This window comes from Zerene cesonia, chromosome 11 (assembly GCF_012273895.1).
Source record: "Zerene cesonia ecotype Mississippi chromosome 11, Zerene_cesonia_1.1, whole genome shotgun sequence".
In the NCBI taxonomy this organism is placed as follows: domain Eukaryota; kingdom Metazoa; phylum Arthropoda; class Insecta; order Lepidoptera; family Pieridae; genus Zerene; species Zerene cesonia.
This window is the reverse complement of record NC_052112.1, coordinates 5,349,423-5,371,372: the sequence shown is the minus strand read 5'-3', so window position 1 is coordinate 5,371,372 and position 21,950 is coordinate 5,349,423. Positions and strand designations below refer to the sequence as shown.

The 21,950-nt window shown below is 31.7% G+C and overlaps 1 protein-coding gene across 1 annotated transcript in view; it reads right to left on the bottom strand.

The window, feature by feature from the left end:
* The window catches only part of LOC119830479 (extracellular sulfatase SULF-1 homolog), a 55,325-nt gene that overhangs the window by 19,874 nt on the left and 13,501 nt on the right, over positions 1-21,950 (bottom strand). Inside the window, exons 2-3 of the mRNA XM_038353522.1 lie at positions 8,155-8,960; positions 7,788-7,927 (exon numbers count right to left, since the gene is read on the bottom strand). Of these exons, the coding sequence (XP_038209450.1) occupies positions 7,788-7,927; positions 8,155-8,810 (796 nt within the window). The 5' untranslated portion in view covers positions 8,811-8,960. The remainder of the gene's footprint in view (positions 1-7,787; positions 7,928-8,154; positions 8,961-21,950) is intronic.

Sequence of the window (21,950 nt, the reverse complement as noted above, 5' to 3'; positions counted from 1 at the left end):
TAACACAACCGCAATTGAAACAAATGACACTTAGGAAAATTACAATAAAAAATCTTCGAACGACGCTCGTAATTATGAAAAAGTAGAATTAGATTCAATTAGTGACCTCCTCGTCCTAATAGACTCTTCCTTGTCTCTTTAATGAATGGAGGAGCGCAGTTTGGAAGTTTTATTGTCTTTAATTGGATTGAGATATTTTAATTTGCTACCCAATTTAAAATTACTCGTACAATTTAATGATAGTAAACATAATTGAGAAAATCTTATAAGATACATATTTCATACATAACGCAACATGTCATAGTACTCGCAAAGTCATTATTTTTAAGTTTCGTTGTGGCAACAAATGTGTTCAAATTCTCTTTTTTACAAGTTCACGGACGCAAGCTGTACTTAAAATAAAGCTTTCATTACGAATCTCTATGAAAGACTAACGAGAGCGATATTTTTATCGCTGCGACGCGACTCATTCAGTGCAATGGTTTGTGAAAAGAAACATGCATCGTGACTCACATTCCAATTTCGAGGGATTTGTATGGATTTACTGGCGTTCAGGAGTTTTATTTTCGTTGAAGTTTACACAAAGAACAACGTATGCTTTTTCTATTTGGTTATAATTTACAACGAGTTCCTTAGCCGAATGTTTTACTTTTACAAGTGGTTTTTTTAACATTATAAAATGCCATGCCAATGGTAATATGGTATTCTTATAAACAACATTATGTAGATAGTGGCATATAGGAATTAAGAAAAATCTAAAAACGCTAAAGGAGTCAACGAGGCCGATTTTGGTGACGACTAAAACTGCATAATGGCATTTATTTAAAACTAGTTCTAACTAGGAAAAACGCTTTATAACTGAAAACAAATTTTAACTGTTTTTTATATAATTATTTACAACAAGTACATAAAAATGATTTGTTGAGACTTATCTTTAATTCTTTAGAAGCTTGATTTTTAATAGGAATTCTTAATTATAGTTATGTGACCTATTCGCCTACAACCTTTCCGCAGGGCCACTTAACGACGCGCCCTACGCAACATTTACAAATCAGCGATTACGAAATGTTTTTCTTAAAGTTTAGAGCGTACCAAATCAAGATTTGAATTTCGTGAAATATGTCTTAATGAGAACATATTTTACTATACTACTTCTACTAAATACGTGTTTTATTCTGCCTTAAAAAAGAAAATGCATAATACGCCTCTGGATATCTCCTAATTTATTATATATCATCATAATCATAACTCCACAAAATTTGATAGGACAGAAAAAATCACAATTATAAATCCCGCTATCCATTGAAGTAGACAGAATATACATCTAGATTACCTACTTGTTAATAAACATATCAACCCCAAGGCATTACCATATCTACAAAATTATATTCAAAGGCTTATCAAGGCCTAAACGTAGGTACTGTTATTAGTAACCGCTTACTAAAGTAGATGTTGTATTTAAATGCTTTCACGTCAAGACTACTTTACTGGTATGACAGAGAAAGCGGTTTGATCTTCTAATAGCATCTAATGTTTGACCTTACGAGCTTTTGTTACTATGTGTTTTGAGGGCAATAAAAATGCTGTCATTTTGACAGCTGTGATAGTGAGCCATAAATGTGACACACTTGGTTCTCATTTATGGTTATTTATAAAAAAATTATATTCTTCAAATAATATATATGCAATACAGTTTAACATGTGATTAAAAAGCGGAATACTGTTTGCTCCTCAATCGAAAAAGAAGTTATCGACTTAAAGAAATCTTTACTCTTTTATAGCAATATTTGAATAATACATATGCTAATAAACAAGTGACACTTATTTTCAATCAAAGTGTGAATAAAAATTTTCAAACATTTTTCATTCCATTCATATAATAAGCGTATATCACATCTGTAGACTTGAAATACGACTAAAGATTTGTTATGTAATAATTTATGCATTCTTTAACACACCTTTAAATATCTATTTTGTGGTTTACAAAGGCGAAGAGAAGCGATAGTGTTATTAAATTGTAGCGAGTGATTGTTTTATACGTTTTCATGCTTAAAATTATTCACAATATAATAACATAAATGTTCATTGCGTATTAGCACACGTCATTCCTTATTATCCGCCATATATTGTTGCCGTATTAATAGTAATGGACACTTGCGGCGGAGTGACATGCATCATGCGAGGTCAACGCTGTACTTTGATTTGATTTTATCTCGACATGAAGCTTGATGAATATGAATTTGTTAACAGTATAGCACCCTAATACTTTAGCCAAAATGTAAAAAACATTGAGAAAATTTGAAAGAATAGAAAAAATTTGATCACGAGGCAGGATTCGAACCTGCGTACCTTGCCTAACCGTAGCAACATTTATAAAGCATTTCAATGCTATAAAACTAAAAATTAAATGTAAAAAACATTTTTTTTCATATTTATCCATATAAAAAATGATTATGAAAAAAAATTTAGATACTCTATGAAGATTTTTCTAGAGGTGTTTTTTATTGAGAAAACAAAACGTTTATTAAATACAGGATTAAGATAACAATAGAAAAGACTCATTTGTTACTATGCAAGATTCAATATAAAACATGTCTTTAAGGATACAGAATATCAGTATTTATGAATAATAATTAAATTATATAATATTTCAGTAACAAATAGTGGATAAACCAAAATGATTCATTAAATTATCTCAGCAAACAAATGTCTTTATTTATACATATGTTCTCAAAAAGTCCCTAGAAGTTTATCATTTCGTTAAAATATTTACTTCAACAAGCTCCCGTCTGCTAAGAAGTACGAACGGCCTGCGGTATTTGTATTGCCAGAACAAATATTTACTTCGGAGAGGATCAAGTCTACCTCCCCAGTTTATAGAGCAGACTGCATTTCGATCTTTATTAACTTAGTGATGCACATTAGTTTAATGTGCAGGTTGCGCTGTTTATTCGAACTTGAGATTTTTGCTTTGATCGAAGTAATATGTATGTAATTTTACATAATTTTTTAGGCATGTATATTACCTTTCTGTTTAGAACATCTATGTGAAAAAATGGATTAAAATAATTATCTGTATCTGGCCACGATATTGGTAAGAAAAACTTAAAATATAGACAATTAATGACAACCACTCAAGGAAACATAACTATACATAATACATGATAACAATTAGTATAGTATGTTTTTCAACCGAATCAACAACACGCACCTTAGGCATGCGTCCATCGATGAACTGGGTTTGCGATTTAATATAAGATCTAACATCTCTTCGGGCTAACCGCTCAATAAAAATAAAATTGAACTCCACACTGTTAATTTATTAACTACCACAATATAAATTGAAGTTTTTACGAGAGTATTATAAGTTAAAGAAGTTTCAAAGTATTCGTATAAAATGAAACACACGAAAATAAGTTAATATTATGAGTATCATTATTGCAGTTCTACTAAAGCAACGCTCTAACAATATTTTAAGACAAACGTAGGCTTAGTAGAAGATGACCGCGACTTTCTATTTATATTGTATAAACTTTATTCAGATTGCAAACGACTAGACAGCACGGCGTCGACAGCGCCCACGCATACAAGTTTACAATAACGTATACTGTTTCAACACCATTTACATACTGACACATGTCTTCATTAATTTATCGAAAATTTACAAAATTTTATTACATCAAAATACCCGCATTTAAGTTTTATTCCATATTTAGTATAATAGTTTTTATTGGTGCTAGATGAAATTAACAGTAGGCCTAGAATGACTAATTTTTTTTTGTGATGTGATTATAATTAAAGATATGAAATCAACTTTTGGCCCATGTCCCTTTTGAATAATCCTACTAATATTATAAATGCGAAAGTTTGTAAGGATGTGTGTATGTTTGTTACTCTTTCACGCAAAAACTACTGAACCGATTGCAATGAAATTTGTTACGTAAACAGCTGGACAACTGGAATAATATGTAGGCAACTTTTTATCCCGATATTTCTACGGGGTACGGACTTACGCGGGTGAAACCGTGGGGCGTAGCTAGTCATTTCTAAAAGTCAGTTGGTATCGAATAATTTTAAATAACAGAATTTAGTAGCTTTAGGGTAACAGTACCAGAGTTTCTTTGACTTATTCCAAGTCAAAGACCAGCGAATTCCGTCGTATATTTACTTGAGAGTTGAGATGCTATCGTTAAAAGGTGTGCCTGACCCCTGAATAACACAAAGGCACATTAAGGACCCATTCCCTTTCCCAGTGGAGCATGACAACAGACTGTACCTTAGCAGGATAATTTTGCATAATTAAACCTAAGTCTTTGTACTAGAATCGCTGGAGTATTTTATAAATTTGATGGTATCATGCTCTATTGTTAAATTAAACACTTTTATAAACACAATAAAGGAACTCAACATAAATAGGATTGTTAAAACGCTGATGAACATTTAAAAAGTATTCCACACTTCTAACTTGCCTTATTCGCTATATTCTTATAATTAATACACGTTGAATTTTCTTTACACGTTTGTTATTTTAAAATATGAGTAGTTGAACACTATGTTTAAAATTACTCGATGGTATTTTCCTTAGCTGTGTTAATTACACATTGCGCAGGTAATATGTAAAAGGTTAACTGTTTCTAGCCAATCCAAGACAATGCTACGTAAATAACTAGCCGTCTTTACATAATATGAACATTATGTTTCAAACCTTGGTCGAGTAATTAAGCTGAAACATTGTTTATTATTACATTCAGATAATGGAACTGAATTTTGCATAAATGCTTATTACATCCTTATTATTACGCGGCGAGTATTTCGGGCTAAATGGACACTACACGTTAGTTTATTCTATATATTAATTGGTCCACTATAAATATTTATCTTACAAACGGACTATCTCCATTAGACAAAATGTATAATAGTTCAATGATATCTTCTCCATACTCTACTGTCTACACTTGAAGAAAACCAACAAGCTCTATAAACAGCAACCCACACACTTTCATCTGTTAACGGAAGCAGCAATCTATGTGATTAGATTGAGCAAAGAATCTAAAATACTGGTCTTCCCTCATGTGTAGGCGTACCCTTCGCCCACATGCCCGTGCGGAAGGGAAAGCACAGGGCGAATTTATTATAGCTCGTTTGGAACATAAATTTACCAACTAAATGGACTCTTTAACGGCACAGTGATAAATCGTCGACACGTGCTGCTTGTCACATAGGGCACTTATTTAAATTGCACTGGAATGAACAATAAAACACGAGATAAGCTTTAATACTGAAAATACTAGGTAAAAGTTCACATGTAATAATGCAAATGTAACTAGTGCTATCACAATTCACCGCTCTGCTTTGAGAGTTATTTACCGACAGCAATCCGAAACTATTCGTCGCGTGCCATAAATTCCTTTATCAATTTAAACAATAACCCTCCAATAAATCGCAACGTTCATTGCAAGTGATTCCTTCCGTTAGGTCCAAATCACGACTGTTCATAATGTCTTCGCCGGATGGTCTATCGGTCACCCCAAATACCGGCAAGGACATTTCTATCTGAATTTATTCATTCGTGACGGCAACAGTAGGTATCGCAAGTGTGATGTGACCAAATGGCCAGCGTCCGGCGACCCACGTGCGCCCACGCCCAACCTATGATGATATTTAAACAAATCCCGAGACTACTGTCGGGTACAATCGCGCTATTGACTTATGGCTCTTTGTAATGCTCTAGGATTAGATAACAGTCGGACAAGCGTAAAGATTGTGTCGCTTTACACTCAGTTTTGTTGTCGTGCATTTGATAGTGTTTACGGTTTTCCATTTCTTAGATTGCGCACATAAATCGATAGCGTATCGTCGTACTGGAATAGCCGGAATAATGTGCTATTGAAATGCAATACAAGTTTTGCATTTCTATCTCGAGGTAGGTTAGGTGTCAAAAGAGAATTTGACTTAGAATACATATAGGTATTTATTTCTAGGAAAGTTGGAAAAATATGTTCTATATCAAGATATTATTTATTATATATAATAAATTAAGGTAAATATTGTTTATATATAATAAATTAAGGTAGCCTTGTATAGATTTATTCGTCACTTTGTCTAATATTGTAAATGCTAAAGTTACTATGTGTCTATTTCTTCATGCCTAAACCAGTGATCCGATTTTTATGAAATATGGTACAATGATAGCTTCAATTTCCAGAAAGAACATTGTCTCATAATCCCGGATCATCGAAATATAATTATAAACTAGTCGTATATATAGTTAGCATGCTAATATAGACCCGATTATATCAACCTGTGGTTCAACTCTATGAATAAAACTTTATGAAACAGTAAATTTAAGCTGGTCGGTCGCTTGTGTTTCTGATGTTATTGCATCATTAACACGTGTCTTAGGGCACCATTTCTCGTCTACGGTTTTTTATTATATTTTATGAACATACTCGTACATAAAGTAGACAATCAACTATAGTCGATGATTTCAGTGCATATAATAATGACATTAAAAAACAGATCTCCCTCGCTAGAAATGTTCGCAAAAAGTAATTACTTTTTTATAAATATAGGTATGCTGACACAGTATTCGTTATAAACTTGATTGCAATGCAAAAAGACCTCTTCTGTCGTGCTTTTTGCGATTTACAAATGTAAGGAAAATTTAAAAATTTACAAATGTAACAAAACACAAGCTAAACATACTTTCGTTAATATCTTTTTAAGATTGTCATCAGACGCAATACGAATAAAAATATATAAAACATTCGAAATAGCGAGTATGAAACTTAGCCTATTAAAGGTCTTCTCAAAAATTTTAATAATTTAGCATTATGAAATTTTAGTCGTATAAGTAACATCCATAGTAAATCATTCAAGCAAATAAATTGACACAAACATATAAGACGTCGTAAAACCTTATATCCCAAATTAAGAAGCAATAAAATGTTACAAAATGATTTGCTATAAAGGTGTTACATTCCACCGGCATATCGGAATGTAACATGTTATGCTTTAGTGAAGCATTCTCAGGTGCTGTCAGTATCGTATATCGAATGCTTACGAGCAATAGCTCTATTGACAATCAGAATCAATCTAACAACATTTTAAAAGGATAATACCATAAATGATTTCACGCTTCTATAACAATTTATATGATCATAAATGTACACGGATGTTAAGGTTCTGTTACGTAAAATATGTGATTATAGATAGAGAGAAAACCCATTTAAGACTTGCATGGTCATTGTTTTTTTTTTTTTCAACATGCATATTTAACACTTGTTTAATCACTCGTGTTTCCCTCTCCTCTTTTAACAGGTTTTACATTAGTATAAATTAGATTTCACTACCGTCTCGTTCTAAGATTTATTAAATAACACGAAAGCGGCTAAACATCGGTGAAATCTGTCGGTAACTCTTCATCCTGAAGCTTACAATTTATATATAGCTTGACAAAACATCAAAGGATTATTTATGTTGTCAGCCTTCAATCTTCACGTTAGAAAATAAAACATTACAAAACACACTTACTAGGATAGGATACATTACGTATATAGATCCGACACATTTATGAGAGGTGAAGACTTACGGGTTGTGTATATTGAAAATACACATCCTTTCTTATGAGATCTTTTGTGTTACCATAGCGCCCTAAGGGACTGATGTTTTATTATTGCCTGATTCTCACATACTACTTGCAAAACCTTAATGAAAGTGTAGATTTAAACGTTGTTAAAACTTAAATGTGAATTTTACTTATAGAAGAAGAAAATAACGAAACTTACCCGTACGATATCCAGCGTTTGAAAGATACGTAGCAAATGTATTAGTTTCGTGCTTGGCCTGCCACATCGGAGAGGAGCAGTTGTCGTTATTTGTAAACACATTGTGGTTGTGCACGTATACACCGGTAAGCAGTGAACTCCTAATAAAAAAATTGCAAATATGAAATTAAGATAATGGCGCAAAGTTAGACAAAAGACATAGATTTTATCCCACAAACAAAATTATTAGTTAAAATACATGTAATTATAAATACATAAGTGTATTATTGATGAATTATATAAAAGTTGCGAATGTTTTTAATACCAATACAAACACTCTTGTGCTGGAAATACATAATTACACCAACTGTATAAGAAATAAACGTACCGTGAGGGACAGCACATTGGCGTAGTAGTGTAGGCGTGACGAAACTCCGCACCGGCACTTCTTATTGCTTTCATTGTACGCGGCATAAAATTTAAACTGCCCAGTTCAACGTCTTGATCATCTGTCAGAACCAAAATGATATTAGGCTTCTTCTCGCGTGGCTGCGGGTACGGTATGAAACCACCAGTTTGCCATTTGTTAGCTGCCTTAGCCTTAAAGCGTGTTGTATTTTCTCTTATCGGTGCTGAAGATCTTTCCGGAGCTTTGTTCTGCACCTGTTTCCTTCTTTCGTATGATTTTTCAGTGGTACCTTTTGTATGCTTGTCTTTCCTGGATTTATCATTTTTAAATGGATTCGTTCTGTTTAAAGATTCTTCCGATGATTCAGACCCTCTCCGTCGGTCGCGTCTTACCTCATGTTCTCTTTCCCAAAATCTTCGTCTGTCACCACGGTACCTGGAGCTGTTACGGTGTCTCAAATTGCGTCTCTCCGGCAAGTCTGTTAATGTACCGTTAAAGGTAGTTCGATTCCTATTGTTTTCTTTATTCCTTAGCTCTCTCGCCCTTAGCGTGTCATCGTCCTCGAACGAATCTCTCTTTGCGGAAATTATTAAAAAATTCCATGTAAGAAGGAGTGATATTATTTTCAAATTCATATTTTATTCAATGTTTTTAATATTACACAAATAATGGCCGTAATATATTGTGATTTCTATGTTATTTTACAGTCAAATCACCTTCAGGTTGTTATAGATTGTAAGTACCAATAGCATAGCTTAAATCGAAGTGCCATTTTGAGTCGCTTCCTGTAACAAAAGAAAATGTATTTATAGTAAATTTGCAACACTCCAATCTATTTCAATTAGGTTAAGTATTTCAAAATTGAAATAAGTTCATACGCTATTTCGTCCCAAATTATTCGACGAGTAACTTACGTGAATGAAAAGCAAGGCAGTTGTATAACTACGTAGGAGGGTCTACGTCGAATGGCTTTTAAAAAAATTACATCTTTGAGAATGTAAATATTTCCCTGTATTGCTTAGAAATGAGTTACTGTAGCAGCTTTGCTTAATTTTAAAACTGTACTAGCTTTTTGACCGTCGCTTCGTGTTCTTGTTCTTTAAGTTTTACAATTACTGCTATGGACTATGAATATTACAACTGTTTTCTCGATCTCGAAATTTATTTGTAATAGATTTGTTACAGGAGAGATTTTTGATATCATGAAGGCATCTATCAATGCTGAATATAAATTACACTTTAAAAACTTATATGTTTTATGTGTCTTACTTTTATATCTATATACATGATTTAATAAAAAACTACACCGTTCTTTTCCATCCTTGTCTAATAAACATATATTTATTAAATTCATTACTATAAAATATGTACGAATTAAGGTAAATTTTCTTTCCAAATTGTAATGAAACAAGTAAAAAATGTATTATTACCCTCTTTTATATATAAAATAGATGACGAGATACATTGCATTACTAAGTTGTATAGCGTCGACGCCTAGCGCTGACCTCCAATTGATTTAAAACGCATTTATGTATTTGGAATTGAAACGCAGTTTTATTCATCATCTTAAATTGCTGCAATGATTGTCAACCAGTATGGTCAATTATTGTCATAAATAAATCCCAATTTATATACCCACCTATTTAATTGAATTACATTCAGTCCTGGTAAATTCATTGTAAAATGACTCACCCAGTGGTGAAATTAAATTTTATGTTTAGACCTTAGATATACTTAAGAAGTAATAATGGCAAGAATTTGTGCACATTTTATTGAAAACGATTAAGCAATACATATCAATATGACAATCAACTTTTTCACCATGCGCATAATTTATCTTGCACCAAATGTATTTAATCACAACAGCTGCGTAGATTTACATGTTTCTGTGGTGAAAGCACGCATTTCTCGTAAACCTCGTTGAATTAGATCAAAATGCGTAATTTTAACTCAAAGTAACTTTACGCTAACAAAAACAGTTATTGCTTCGGGCACTTTCCCTGAAAGTATAAACAAATATTTGCAACGTGCCGCGAAATTGTAATTTATGTATTCCCGCCTAATGTTTAGACGATATTGGCACGTCCTATTTCCAAAGATACTAATATAACTCCTAGCGTTAGACCAAATAAATATGGAGGAATATGGTTTCGCAACAGTCTCAGATACCTACTTTTGTATCTAGTAATAATTAATTTAGGGAAAGTAAAACGTTATCTCGTATTCATTTTAAAACAAACATACAAATTTTGAAACGAATCGTCTCTGCAGAAACTTGGGTTGTAACAATGTTAATGATCATTATAAATTAGAAGTTAATCACCCGCTCTCCAAAGTTTTGCCCGCTGTCAAAGAAGTTTTATGTAAATCTCCTTAACGATTTCTGGAACCAAACTTTATCCTCCATTAATATTTGAATCGAGAAAATGCTATTCGCGGTAATTAGTAACTTTATGTATCCATTATATTCATAATGTGTTTCAGCTAATGTAATATCGTTGAAAGAATCCTTACAACACTGATTATGAAGACTCAATGCAACGTTGATATAAAATAATAAATGCATTTAAACCAAATTGTTGCTCTAGTTAATGTTCGACTCACTATTAAGCTAGGGTATTATTCTACTTGTAATAAAATAAGTTCCAGAGCACGGGCATGATTGGCTTCATAGGCTACGCATCACGAACACGCTCCTAACAATACCTTGTACATTTTATGCTCGAGCGGACTCCTAAGTATTCTAAAGGTGAGAACAAAGGAATCGTTAAGGACTATGTAAATAGCGGGTGCAAGACGTTTCTTCTTTCGTGAGCTCACATAATTCCATAATTAAACATTCCCTTATCTTGTCTATCTTTCGGTGCAATTTGCTTAAGGTTGGGTTTATTAAATTTTTTTGGAGAAACATTTTTCATTTCAGCTCTTCACAAATATAATGAAAAACTGTCTTTTTATACAGTACCTATGTATAACATTATTTCAATTTACCAACCTTAAAAATTAAAAGTTATAATTTAGGTTATGATTTTCAAACTAGGTAATCCTTACTAATATTATAAATTCGAAAGCGTGTTTTTTAGGCTGGATTTTTTTTCTTTTCTTAATTCTTTCTTATGTCGTAGCGGGCAACTGAGCTGGTGGTTCGCCTGATGGTTAGCGATCACCACCGCCCATGAACATTAGAAGTTCTGGGCGAATCTCCCATTTTCGGTTTCGGGTAGCATGGAGCAGGAATTGTATCGTATAATCGTATTTGCAAATCAAAGGATTGATGACTGGAAAAAAATTGTAAGAAAATGAAATTTTCTTTTAACTTACTACTTAGACATTATTTAAAACCAAGGGTCCACCAACATCCAACTACGGAAACTCTTTATATTATTAGCACTGTATTAATTTATATATCACCAGTATAGAAATCTAGGTAGGGCACGCGAAAACTGAAAACATTTTAGCTGTTATTATATAGTGTAATTTGTATCTGACATTGCAATTATTATTAAATGTGATATTGACTGTAAAGTTGATTAATACAACCGCATCGTGTGACACATTAAATTAGTGAGAAGTTACGACGGCCGTAATGAAATGCTACGGTCATGTTACATTACATTAAGTTAACTCTCAATTGATATTTACATACAATTAAATAGGCGTCATTATTTTGTTATAGCATATGGTTACATGCCTATTAATTTGTAATAGCCCAAATTATTCTCACAAATGAATCTGGTATATATAACCAACCAAAGTATTTAACAAGCGGTGTACAAAATATCTATATTCTATACTTGTAATTTAAAGCTGAAGAGATTGTTTGTTTGAACGCGCTAATCTTCAAGAATTTCTGGACAGATTTCAAATATTATTTCAATATATTATACCAAATGTATATTAATTATCCTTACAGTTAGATTTGTTTATGATGTCTAAGTGCTATAGGCTATAGACGTACCACGATCGAAACCGGGTACGACCGCTGATAAAATATAAAGTACTTAAATTAATATCATTCTAATCATCTATTGTATATTATCTATTTTATCAGTGTATTAATTACTAAAATTTGTCAGGTCAAATCATCAATTAATCGGATATTAAACATTGAACAACCTATACAAATTTCAAATTCAAATTAATATAAATAATTTAAAATGTAAAAAACAAATAACCTACGTATTTCATTTCTCCTGTGTAATTACTTATTTGGAATGTGTCATGCTCGATGCAATTTATGAATCGTGTATAAATAATATGGGACGTGTGTCGTAAACAAGATTCAATGATTTCGACAAATATCAAAGTTCAGACACGGGCGAAAGCAGAGCGGCTATTGATTCATTTACTGCTCGTTTGTATACTTTTTACATCGAGTTATATTGATTGGTGTGCCATTTTTATCCTTGTTGATTGGCGATATAGCTAGTGATTAAAAATACTATTGAAATGGGTGTTAATAATATTTACTCATAGTGATTTTGCAGGAGGACGCAGTTTGTGAAGTCTCTTGTCGCAATGTTAGTTACCATACTCCTCCAAAACGGCTGGAACGATTTTCATTAAATTTTGTGTGCATATCGAGTAAATCTGAGAACCGGCATCTATTTTTCACACCCTTAAATGATAAGAACAGCGTTTGCCGGGTCAGCCAGTAAGAATATAAAGCTGAAGAGTTTGTTTATCTGAGGAACTAAGATACCATTTTAAAAAATTCTTTAGCATTTTTTTTTATTCTCAGTATTAGATATATAAGGGGACCTGGGCACTATAAGCTATATATATAGTATTTAATACGACAAAAATATATAAGACATCTTCTGCGGTGATATGAATAAACTTACTAAGGTGTTTCTGTCTATGGATTACTTTTACCGGACTGTTCTTTAAAACTGGTGTCGTGTCATTTTGATATTTTACTTCTCACGTAGGCCATCGTCAATATTAAAAACTACTACCACTATTAACGAAGGCGTGCTCAGTCCTGTTGCTGTCGATAAATAATTCGTTAAGAGGTTTACATGGTATACGCAAAACGAGGATGGAAAGTACAAACCTGCCTCCGGCAAGGGCTGGCAAATTCATGTTACGATAGACCTAAGCTCTTCATAAACTAAAAGATAAGAGGATTTAGATACCAATATGATATACATTCAACAAACACATAGAGATATTTTGTAAGGTAATATATTATCAAACACGATTGCCAAATTGATCTGCAATTATCATACTTTTAAAATCGATAAACAGAATACCTAACGAGTCTATGCTTACATGGTAAAACCCCGAATCAACTAAAAATTCATTCGAACACATTTAATCACCAATACAACATTGCTTTAGTTCAATCAAGGTTTCTTGTGGTTTTATTAAACTAGCAATTTTCGCCCACTACGAACATGGTATATTTAGTCTCACTCAGCACTCAGCAAATTATCCAAGTACAATATATTTAATTTTTCAATCGTTTCAGCGGTTCTGAGGTTAGAGCGTTTAAACAGAGTTTTTTGCCGGCTCTTCTCGGTAGAAACTGCCTTCCGAACCGGTGGTAAAAGTTATAACTGTGTAATATGACGATTCAAAAGTGCTTCTATAAGAAGTCTAGTTGAATGAATAAATGATTGAGTTTGAGTTTGAAAAAACAAATCGGATTTATATTAGGTATCATCATGGTTTGTTATTTGTATTTGACAGCCCTAAAGCCTAAAGTCAGTATTATTTAACGCCCGGAGAGAGGATTAACGTACAAGTCTGCACTGTGATAAGCTTGTAATAAACCTCCGGAAGATTATAGAACAGTAACGACTCTTTGAACACAATATTAATAACATGTTAAATGTCACTAAGGGCAAGGCCCTTCTTATGATAAATATAGTTCATAAGCTTTAATGAATTTGTTAGTGCATTAGGAATAGACATTGGCTGTTCTTTGTCAAGTAAATGATAATGAGTATGTTTGAGTAGGTAACAAAAATAATGATTATTAGGTACACAATATTTCTTGTCTAGCAGAACGCTCTATGTACACATTATTTATTAATTTAATAGATTTTATTATACATATTTAAACCTTCCTCTTGAATCACTCTATCTATGAACAAATTATCTATCTATCAAAAAACCCCATCAAAATCCGTTGCGTAATTTTAAAGATTAAAGTAAAAAAAAATAGTGACATAGGACAGAGAAAGCGACTTTTTTATACTATGTTGTGATATGCTTGGATACGTTACTTCTCGTGCTTTTAAGTAATTGACAAAAAGCAAAGGAAACTGATTGATTGATCTATTAACGCACAGCCCAAACTACTGGACCATACTGGATAAAACAGGTGATTGCATGGGATGCAAATTTGTACGATAAAAAATTATTTTGACCACGCGGGCGAAGCTGCAGGCAATAGGCAGTTAGGTTATAAATTGGATATTAAAAAGTACTCAACTTTTATTTATGCCGTGTAATTGTACCATGATAATCATATCGAAATCCACTACTTCTCACTTCTTTCGTATACGTTGCTGTTAATGAAAGTATTATAACTATATGTATATTTACAATATTAATATTTTAAAGAACAAAATTCTATGGAACTTGTTGAATAAAGTAAATTGGGAGTGCTACAAAGAGTGTCTGAGAGCTATTTCTAGAACAATAAAAGCTGGAGGTGTTTTAAACTCAATGCACCCGCGGGCTTAATTTTACAACTAGATCGTGTTTTAGTGCAGTTAGCTTCAAGGTAAGTTTATTTTTATCTTTTTAAAGACTCACTTTTCCAAAGATAGTTTCATTCGATATTACTTCTACATCTCTAAGCGGATTTCTTACTGAATTTACGTAAGCAATTAATGAAAATGAATTTCAACTAAAGAATATGTAGAAACAAAAAAATTAATTTAATACCTACCCTAATAAATTCATTTTTAGAAACACAGGAGAGGAAAAGTATATAAGGTTTTTTAACCTTTGTTTCAGAAGCAAATTATTCTATATAAATAAAAATGAATCACCAAACGTATTACTTATCGTAAAACTCGAAAAAGACTCGACCAATTCGGCAATTTCATTTTTGTTAAAGTACAAGGAAGGTTCTTATGGAGCGAAAAAACGGACCGGTCCGGGTGGAGCGCTAGTATATTATGTAATAAACCATTTTCTTGTGTATTTGCGAAATAAGAAAATTATTTCTAGTGCTGATGCATAATTTACACATTCCAAACAAACCTTGATAGAACTATGTGGTTGCGTATTTAACGGATTCCCACGGATCTATGCGCAGACGCAGGTCGAGCCAGATGGCGCCGGTTCCTGTGTCTTAATTTATTTGCCGTCGAAAATACATCATGCATTAACAGACACTATTATTTGTTAATACCTAATTAGCTACTTTATATATAAATTGTACTATAAACAATATAATTTTAAAGCTACTCGATACACTAGAAGTTTATAAGTTGTATTATTTTTCTAAAATAACATTTTTTTAATATATAAACATGAAGTTGCATACCAGTATATTAGTAGCCTAAGTCTAATTACAACAACAATCTGCGAGTGAAATCATATTTTAGGTTATATTTATTTATAATTAGTCGGAACAAACTGTATTGTAGGTATAAACATGCACGCATACATCATGCATACGTATTTGCAGTAGGAAAAAGTGGTCATTTCAATACTACAAACATGCACTCGAATTATATTTATTTATTTATAACATATAATCACTTAACTGTTATATAAAGTTAATTAAAAATCTTGTTACAACATAAATGGCTAAGCGCATAATATAACTTTTGCTTGGAAATCAAATTAAATTTAACAGTTAATCTTGGCTAAGCTTATTCTTAAATTCATAGAATACTCATAAACTTCAGAACGTAAGTTTTAAGAACAATATTCTCAACGAATTTGCGTCATAATTGAACTTATAACAATGATAAATGTTCTGGATCGTACACGTGACTCCAAGGCTCACTTTGATTTGTTATTGTTGTAGACAGCCGCTATAAACACTGCACAAATGTTCGCCGAACGCAAAACAATAATATTCCAGTAATATTTTATCGTGTACAATTTGTACCTATTTCGTTTCCACGGTATATAAATAGGCTTTAAAATGCACGCAAAATATGAAGCAGTATCCAGGTGTCATTCGAGAAATTTTGTTAAGAACGTGCTGTATCTATTTCGATTTCATGTTTTTAGAAAATGAAAAGAATATATCCTACCTATATTCCGAATTTGAAAACATTTTCTTTAATTTCGATAAAAATTGTATTGTAATCGTGTTGTTTCGTAAATATCCACCAATCAAATATTATTCCTATTGTTCCATACGCTAGTCCCGATTCCCGACTTGGCGTCGTCAAAACACTGAAATACACAATTACTCGTCTACATTTAGCTAATATTAGATGAACTCAAATGTGCATGCGGACTGATGTCAGCTACAAAATTACTCTAGGAATAAACTTTATTTATCCATGTATTAAATACTGGCATGGAACTAAGAATCGAGATGATCAAATGACATTATTAAAAAAGGATTTTTATAACTTATACCGTTATGAGCCTTTCGTTGCAATAAATAAATAATTGAATAACACTAATATTGCAATTGTGAAAGGTTGTTTGTTTGGATGATTGTCCGTCTATCTTACGTAAGAGCTAACTTGGGTGATAGGATACTTTTTATGACGATTTAATTCTTCTTTATCCTTGGGATTAAATAAGAATAGACAGTTGCAAAATCATTTCTAAATGTCCTTATTCCACGCGGGCATATTCTACGATACACACACGCAGTCGTTTTTGCGTCATCATCGGTTACAATAGAATAACATAGAAAATTTGGAAATTTTAAACAGTCTAAAATCCCGTATATAATCCTGTTCTCGAAATATTTTTGATTTATAAACACGCTTATAATAGTTTGCCTAACGAAAAGTGTTCATGGCTACGATCTCCTCTACTAAAATGGGCTATGTTGTGGAGCAACTCAATTTTGAAATTCGAAATTATTTGAAGATCGCACCAGAATTACTAGGCATAATAGTAAGAGCAGCGAAGAAACTAGAACAAGAAAAGATCACCTCACCGCCCAGATTATTACAAGACTAACTTATCTTGTCGTCCGGTGGCAACCAACCGGCTGTAAAAACTCACTCATATTATATGCATTTATTCATCTTGAATCAATTAATTATACAAGTATTAAGTATAGCAACGCATATCTAATATACAAAATTTACTATCCGTCTGCTCAAAACAAATCAAATATCAGATTAAAAGTAAGCATAATAGATTAAACTGATTCGGATTTTGAGACAAAATTTTACTAATTTCGGTAAATACGTTTTGAGCCAAAGCAGTTTGGGGTGCATCAAAACATTTTCTATTCACACGATGTCATTAGCATTGAGAAATGTTGCCAAGTTTACGCCAACAATATGTTTCTAAACTCAAGAAATTATTACCAACCTTCACAATAGGGAATGGAGAGTTATGAATAATTCAGTCTTCTATTTAAGAGTGACGTGAATAAGTACATATTTAAACTATTCAATTTATAACAAGAATGCTAAGTTATTATAATAAATCACAGGTGTCACTATTCCATTCATTTTAGTACACTTTCACGTACATGTATACTATTAATTTTAATTATAAAACTTTATTAAACGATATTAAGAGTTAAGACTAACGCTTAATTAAGAATAAAAAAAACCAAATTGATTTTGCAGAATTAAAGTCGCAAAATATACAATAACCATATTAATATATGCTAAATAGTTGATTAATCTTACAAAACAAATGTGACTTTTAATTTAGTGCCGTCTTAGACAATCTTATAAGTGAAATACACATATTTTTAAGATAAATAATACGGGCCACAGACGGGCCAAAATTGTTTTATTCTAAGAAAAAGGTTAAAGGATAATTAATCTATAATTTAAGAAGATAAACAGATTTATGCACGGATAATCGAAATTTTTTTTGCCTCCCTGTTACACACGAACAATTATAATGTAGTTTATGAATTGACACATTACGAATGATAGCAAAAAAATTTGCAGTGATAATAAACTTGATAGTTTCTTAGTAATACCACGCTGCTTGAATATGATATTTTATGTGGTCTTAAATTTCGCAAAGGGTGGTCTTGAATCCTTACAAATAAGGATACTGGATTTAAATATGTTGGCATTGTATTACAACCCGAAATAGATACATGTATTTTACATTATTTTAACTCCATCCAATGATGGGACAGAGTTTGTCGTCTTCTGATAAAATTTTACTCAATTTATTAACTAAGTCAAGCGTAATTGAATATTTTTAAATTAGATATTAAAATTAAATTGGCATATGCTTAATAAACCGTAAATGCCACCACCGCCACATAGCCACACAGGCACGTATTAAACTGTCCAATAAGAAAACTGATACCAGAATAATCAGCGAAGACTGTATTTTATTCTCAGCGGACAGTTGACGTCTCTGGTCGTCTAATTAAACGGTCTTGGATGCCAACGATAATTTCGTTGAGACATTTTGTAAATATTCCTTCAATATCTTTAAGATATATCCTGCGTTTTAATAATTTTTAAAATTTTTAAGCACTATAAATAAGCTATTTGTCAGCACTGTCGATACTCGATATCTTTAGTTGGTGCTTATAATGCAAGTTTCTTTCAAGATTTTATTACTTCGTTATAAATATGATGATAACACAATTCTGTGTTATCATCATATTTATACGCTAAACTGTTATGGAATTAGTTTGTATTTTTAATTTATTTTTGTAGATAAACTCATTGTTATAAAATAACACAAAGCAGACACTTAAATTAATCACCGAAATATGTTCGACTATACTAGACTAGACTAATAAAATAAAATTGGAAAAAAAGTCACATAAATTTAGATAGGGCTTTATTTTGTGGTTTACTAGCTTGTTATTTTTTGTGTTGTATGCAAGAAATTTTTATTTTATTTATTTATTTATGTAAGATACTCCTGTGACTGCTAAACATGTTTTATATTTATTTGAAATTCATCAAAAATATTAAAGCAAATCTTTCTACTACGTTTATATATGTAATTCCTTACTACATGTGGCAAGTTTATAGCATACTAGCTGCGCCCCGCGGTTTCACCCGCGTAAGTCTGTATCCCGTAGGAATATCGGGATAAAAAGTTAGCCATATGTTATTCCAGTTATCTAGCGCTCTACTTACAAATTTCATTGCAATCGATTCAGTAGTTTTTGCGTGAAAGAACAACAAACAAACACACATCCTTACAAACTTTCGCATTTATAATATTAGTAGGATGAAAGCTGTATGTAGATAATACTTCTATCGCCGCAGTGTCTATATTTGTACGAGATATATAACACACCTGCATATGTGTAAGCCTTTAAAGTACTTGTGTTGCTATGCTGTAAAAGTCGTTAATGTTGCTATTATAGGTGTTATTCATAGAAAGCAAAATCATGAATCGAGTCGAGCCCACAAAGAAACCTGTTTAGGCATATCTCGATTGTGAATACCAAGTTTGTTTTAGGTCCAAGCACTCTTTACTAAGGGGCCTGATTGAAATATGATCTTCTCTTATTATTAGATTTCCTATTATTAGATTAAATTTCGTAAGTATAAAGTAAAGATACTAAATGAAGAGGTGCAACAGAACCGCTCTATCGTTTATAAACAATTATAAATCAAAACGGTTTGTTATAATCTCTTTTAAGCAGATCAAAAAAGTTTAAATGCCCTTATAATATGGACGAATCGCGAAAAAGAAGTGTATTCCAAATACCGCTTAGGCTGTAACAATTAAATCCAACTGTCTCTCTAATCAAAACGTAAACTAATTAATTTAATCACTTAAAGATTTATTAAGTTAAATGTAATTATAAAAATAATTGTAACACAAAAAAAATCTGAGTGTAATTGCGACATTGAGATACTTTCTACGTTTGTCTAATAAAACCCTCTTTCTTATTCTAATCAAGTAAAGCAGACTAAAATCATTTCCATGAATGCTAAATTACTGAGACCCTCCTCAAAACGAATACTAATTAGATTATTTGTTACTTTCTTCCAAATGTATTAGCACCAGCAAAACAATATACTTACTTAAGAGTTTCTAAATTCACAAACCTCTAACATATAACATATTATATACATTCGGTTTGTTCTACACAATTTCCGAGCCTTTTAGTGCTATTTTGAAACCTTACACAGGTTCCAAGTGCCAGTCACTAACACTAAAATCATATATTGTAAAAGCCGAAATTAAACTACAAACATTTTAGTTTTATTAACATCATGGTTCCATAATTTCATTATTATTCTGTTTTACTAAATAAATACCAATTGACATATCCAACATGCTTTTTTCAGCCATTATCGATATTATCAACTAAAATCAAGTGCACAATTTCCACAGTAGATATAAGTTAATTTTCTTCTAGAATACACCTTATAATATCATGTTGATCCTCTTTATTATCAATTATTCCAATCACTTTAATTATATTATTAACAAAGCATATAATCTAATTAGAAATTTGCCTCCACCCACCTGAAACACGGGTCTACATAACGTGTAATACATTCGATATAATAATTTATCTTAATTCAAAATTCAGTGAATCGCCTTTATTTTAGAGTTAAAATCAAAGCTATGTCCCATCTGTACATAATATTATCAGACAGAACAAGGTTTCCTACTCTCTGATGTTGTTTCAGTGGAGGTAAACCGTTTCGTAGAGTTAAATAAGAGTTCCGTATTAGTATATTACATAAAGCAATGAATACAGTTTAAAAAGATGTACAACAATGAACTGGCAACTTCCTTATTATTGACAAGAAATCATGATAAGTAAATAAGTCTCCATCGATTCGTGTGGATTGTGACGTTGTTGTGATTTTTCATTTAATCAACGATGAAAATGAGACAAAATTATTATTACAATTACCAATTATTTTATAAGTTGAATTTATTAGCTATATTATATGTAAATACCGTTATCTTATAAAGGTATCCATTAAAAATACGTTAACTGCTTCAATTATCTTGTCAGGATTATGGTAATCGGATGAATCTAAAAAATAGATACACACAATCTTTACATAGACAATCATAGAGCATGAATTATAAAAAAATTCAATTAAATTAAAGAATTGTGTCTGTCTATCTGTTTTCCTGTTTGTTCTCCGGAACTACTGGACGGATTTGATCGATTTTTTTTTGTATAGGTATTAAGTATAGTCAAGTATAATCAATATAGGCTATCAATGTTTTGGACAGTTTAATCAAAACACCTGATGCAGAACCATAACATACCAACTAAACTATAAGACATAAAATTTGTGCTATAATAAAAATGACACTTTCTACTGTGAATTAATAAAAATAATTGTACTGGAATTCTCGATGTGGAACTGCAAGAACCCAGCTACAATTTAAATAGAAATGTCTTAGCAAAAGTTGTTCCGTCTGAAGGGCATTTTCTGTCAACTTATTGTAATCGAGATCTGGAACGTCTGATGCCAATCTATCACTGTATGATTATAAAATAACATAAGCTAGCAATATCTTTGTTCTTTCAGTGTACTCTTGCATTCTGCAAATTCGGAATTTCAGGAAGAATAATTTTATACTTTTATATCTAAGTAAAACCTAATTTAATATAATAGTCCAAGAAAATGGGTAGGGTAAATGCGAATTTGAGATTAAAACTTGAATTTTTGATATAATTTACTTTG